Below are 4,659 nucleotides of genomic sequence, written 5' to 3' on the forward strand. Positions count from 1 at the left end.
CTAGCCAATTTCTGAGGTGGATATTTTATTTTGTACCTTGCTCACAGCAGCTTTTATAAAGAGTTGCAGAACTGCCTGTACAAAGTACACCTTTGATGTTTGCAAGAGGTTGGTGCATTTCTTGATGATTGTGCCAACATTCATATTTATGCCCACAGGTAAACACACTGCTGTCTTCTTGGAAAACGGAGAAGTACAAAGAATGTTTATGTGCGGGCCAGTCATTCCAAGTATCTTTTGTCGGTTTAGACACACCTGGGTTACCATCCCCCTTCTTATTGGCCGAGAAAGTTGCCCCACCTGATTTGTAAGTTTACCTGTCCTAGTCAATGTGTGTGCGTGTGAGTGTGTGTGTGTGTGGGGGGGGGGTTGCTCAGCCAGCCCGCACTGGATTTAATCTAGCTAGAAGTAGCCAGGCAGCTCTTTGAAAAACCACTGGGCTCTGAGTTCATTGCTACAGGAAAATTGTTCTCTGCTGAGGCACAGAGAAATCTGCTTCAGAACAACCCTACAGGCTCAAGCGTTTAGTGGGAGAAAACCCGACCCGGAGGATCATGGCTACTTACGCCCTGCAAATCGCTGGACTGGTGCTCGGTGGCGTTGGCATGGTGGGCACGCTGGCCGTCACCATCATGCCTCAGTGGAGAGTGTCTGCCTTCATTGGGAGCAACATTGTGGTTTTCGAAAACTTCTGGGAAGGACTGTGGATGAATTGCGTGAGGCAAGCCAACATCAGGATGCAGTGCAAAGTCTATGACTCCCTGCTGGCTCTCTCTCCGGACCTGCAGGCATCCAGGGGGCTGATGTGTGCCGCTTCCGTGCTGTCCTTCCTGGCTTTCATGACTGCCGTCCTGGGCATGAAGTGCACCAGGTGCACCGGGGACGACGAGAAGGCGAAGGGTCATATCTTGCTAACGGCTGGAATCATCTTCATTGTCACGGGTCTCCTAGTGCTCATCCCTGTGAGCTGGGTTGCCAGTTCCATCATCAGAGAGTTCTACAACCCGATAGTGGAGACTGCCCAAAAACACGAGCTTGGAGAGGCTCTCTACATAGGCTGGACCACGGCGCTGGTGCTGATTGCTGGAGGGGCACTGTTGTGCTGTGTTTCTTGTGCCAGTGAGAAGAGTGGCAGCTACAGATACTCCGTACCCTCCCATCGCACAACCCAAAAGAGCTATCACATGGACAAGAAGTCACCGAGCGTGTACTCCAGAAGTCAGTATGTGTAGTATTGTGTCTAGTTTTTAACTTTACTGATAAAGCCATGCCAGTGACTAAAATGCCCATGGTTCTCTAAAAATGGAACCCAAAGGAACATTGATTTGCCACTCTTAACTGCCTAACATTTATTATAGGAACTGTGCATTGGCTATGTATGCTTCTATAAGCTATTTCAGCAGAAAGAAATATTACACACCACGCTTTGATTGTTCAGGGAAGCATAGTATTATGTTTTCTAAAATGATTCACGCATCTTTGCCTTTCACCAGTTACTTCAAAATGACATTGTTAAAGACTGTATTGTTGTACAAGCGTGATTTCTCTATGACACAGCATTATGTACGTAGATCAGCATGACGTTTGTATCTCACATAAAGAGAGACAGGCTTATACGGTTCTGTTTTAAATGAAATACTGATTCAATACACTGAATAAATAGAACTCAGCTGTTGCTTTTCAAGGGAATTGGGGATACGCTTGAAGAAGGTTAATATTAATTGTGTAAGAACAGCTTAGTGATTAATGCGCTTGATTCCTAACGAAGGTTAAAATGGAGGTTTTAATCAGCAGCGTAAAGGAAGCTAAATGGCTTTATGATATCCTGTTTTTCAGCCTAGAAGTTAGAAATCCTAACCCCTTTATCCTATGTCCCCAGAGGCCTTTCTTTTCTTGTATATTAAATGAATATATTTTAAAAGGCAGATATTTTGTCAAGGAGCTTTGCATTCACACTGCTTTTCCAGGGCTATCCTGAGAAGAAAGATAAAACTATAGTCCAAGAAACATTAAAAACTTCTCGAAAGGGAATTTTGTTTTTCCCCTGAGGCTTTTATGGTTGGAGGAGGATGCTTTTTGACAGGAAATCATATATGTATGTGAATCTTTTAATACCTATTTGAATATAGACTTTGGGCATTTGTCAATATAAATAACAGGATAGGAAAATAACATGCCTTGGTTTTTAGTTGCTTACCCCAAAAACAAACCAAGTTGTCCTTTGTGAACATCTGCTCCAACATCTGCTCCTAAGGTATCTGTAGATGGCCAGGTTTAAATTGTCATTTAAACTGTCATTTCAATCCCATCAAAGATAAATTATTTACTTGTTCTATTTTTTCATTCAGTCTTTCTGAGGTATAGAAATGTTCTATCTTTGTATTTCCCCCAAATTGGGTCCAACTGATAATTCAATTTGAAAGTTTGTATCCATATTGTTCTAACTTAAAAGACTATATATATATATATATATCTGCTTTGTGTCCTTTATATTAATAAATTGTACTTTTTATATAAATTTGATACTCTTTCATTAGTCTTCATTTTTTTCAATTTATTTGTTTTAAAATCCTAATATTTTCAACTCTTTAATTTTATTTTTTATTAATTTTTTAATGTTTATTTATTTTTGAGAGGCAGTGAGAGAGAGATGGAGTGTAAGCTGGGGAGGGGCAGAGAGAAAGGGAGACACAGAATCTCAAACACGCTCCAGGCTCTGAGCTGTCAACACAGAGCCTGACGTGGGTTTCGAACTCATGAACAGTGAGATCCTGACCCGAGCCCAAGTCGGACGCCCAGCGGACTGAGCCACCCAGGTGCCCCTCAACTCTTCAATTATAAAAAGAGGCCACATTTTAAAGATAAAGGTAGATTTAGCATTAATTTTTGAGAATATAAAATACTATGTGTTATTTAACAACATTATCCCTTATAACCATTGGATTCATACACTAATATTTGATGCAGACAATATACTTGTAATTTATTAAGATAGTGTTATAGTTTCTAACAAATTGATATACTGTAAATATTATGTATGTTTAAGCCATTTCTATTAAACCATTATTGAGCCATTTTTGTAGAAACTTTTCATAGCTAAATAAATTTCTACATCTGAGAAATAGCATTAATTAATACTAGTGACTAATGTTTTAGGGACGCAAACTGTATGTGAGGATCTCTACTGTTTTATATGAATTATATCAATAAATATGCGATTGATATAATTAGTTCAATGCACAGATGAGGACACCTGGGAATAGTTCACTGATTACCCAACAGAGTCAGGAGAAAGAATAAGGACCATGTGACTTCACAGCTCATTCTCTTTTTCTTCAGGGAAAGTAGATTCTACTGAAAGCTAGAAGATAAACTGAAAGATTTCTACGGGGATTGAAGTTTATCAGTGGATCATTGTATGTGAAGATGACATGTTTATCTAGTATTAGTTGAGAAAATTTTTAGTGTTTTTTTTTTCTTTCTGGGGTTGGCGATTTTGCAATAGCTAAGTGCTAATTTATCCTAAGCGTGCTTGGCCCTTTGGGTCAAACCATTGATGAGAGCAAAAATCAGGGAAAACTGAGTGCCTTGGAGAAGTAATCCAATCTTCTAAACACCAGTCTTTACCAAACGCTCTTTCTACCTCGAAACCTCTGCTGAATGTGCCAGACTCCATTTTTATTTTCCTCTTCTTTCTTCTACAACAGAATTATAACACTGCTATTTTTTCTAATGGCGCCACCTCTTGAAATCTTTCCCCAGCATTCCATGTTTGCTGTCATCTCCTCTTTCTTACCTGGTTGAGAAAGCCCTCTAGACTCCTGTCACAGCCTGCAGGATCTTCTTGCCCAGCCCCCTCCACGTTCCTATCTCTGTTCTTCCTAAAATGCACCTCACCCCCTATCATCCTTGTAGAAATGCTCTGCTACCATACGGTAGGTCCAAATGCCTTAGTGGGTGATCACTGCCAGGGAATCTGTCTTACAATCTTCATGGCAAACTTTATCACACAGGAACATACTGGTGTTTAACCAGTATGATAATAATTGTAAAGTCAATGTTCAGAAACCAAAATAATTCATATGCCAAAGGGCTTCTTTAGTATTGTGAAAAAGAAGCCCTGGAATTAGGAAATGATTCATAGCAAGTTGTGTGCAAAGGGACATTTTATAATGTAGTTTTATAATGTATTTTATGGAGAAACAAAATGAAATACTAAAGAACACAGGGGACGTGGCTTGATACCCTTGCCTTAGAGCTGTTTTCCCCTCTCTTTCTTACTGTGCCACCTGCTGCCCCTTCGACTGATTCTGTATTCCAAATGACTCCCTCCTACACTGTAAGAAGCAGTTTTTAGGCTGCATTATGCTAAGTTTCAGAGATACAGAGATGTTTTTGTTTTCAAGGAATCTGTGATCTCATAGTAAGAGACAAGAGCAAGAAAAATAGCCTTCACTCCATGCCCACCACATGCTTGGTGCTTTTTTTTCCTTTACCATATCAGTTCTCTAAGAATTCTTTAAATTACATATGAGATCATGAGAACACCATGTCTCAAAGTGATGCTGTATATAATGCACCCTGAAATAAACAAATAAATTAATTAATTAAATTTATATAAATAAATAGAAATAAATATATGTATATATTATGTATTAA

General features: G+C 39.3%; 1 protein-coding gene across 1 annotated transcript; it reads left to right on the top strand.

The window, feature by feature from the left end:
* The first annotated feature begins 378 nt into the window (after positions 1-378).
* On the top strand, positions 379-2,500 carry CLDN8 (claudin 8). The gene has a single exon (XM_077760186.1). The coding sequence runs from the start codon at positions 555-557 to the stop codon at positions 1,230-1,232; it is 678 nt and encodes a 225-aa protein (XP_077616312.1). The 5' UTR covers positions 379-554; the 3' UTR covers positions 1,233-2,500.
* The last annotated feature ends 2,159 nt before the right edge of the window (positions 2,501-4,659 follow it).

This window comes from Crocuta crocuta, unplaced genomic scaffold (assembly GCF_008692635.1).
Source record: "Crocuta crocuta isolate KB4526 unplaced genomic scaffold, BGI_CrCroc_1.0 scaffold369, whole genome shotgun sequence".
In the NCBI taxonomy this organism is placed as follows: Eukaryota; Metazoa; Chordata; class Mammalia; order Carnivora; family Hyaenidae; genus Crocuta; species Crocuta crocuta.

What these genes read in the sequence shown, in the direction of transcription:
- CLDN8 (XM_077760186.1), top strand. Translation starts at nt 555, where the DNA reads ATGGCTACTTACGCCCTGCAAATCGCTGGACTGGTGCTCGGTGGCGTT.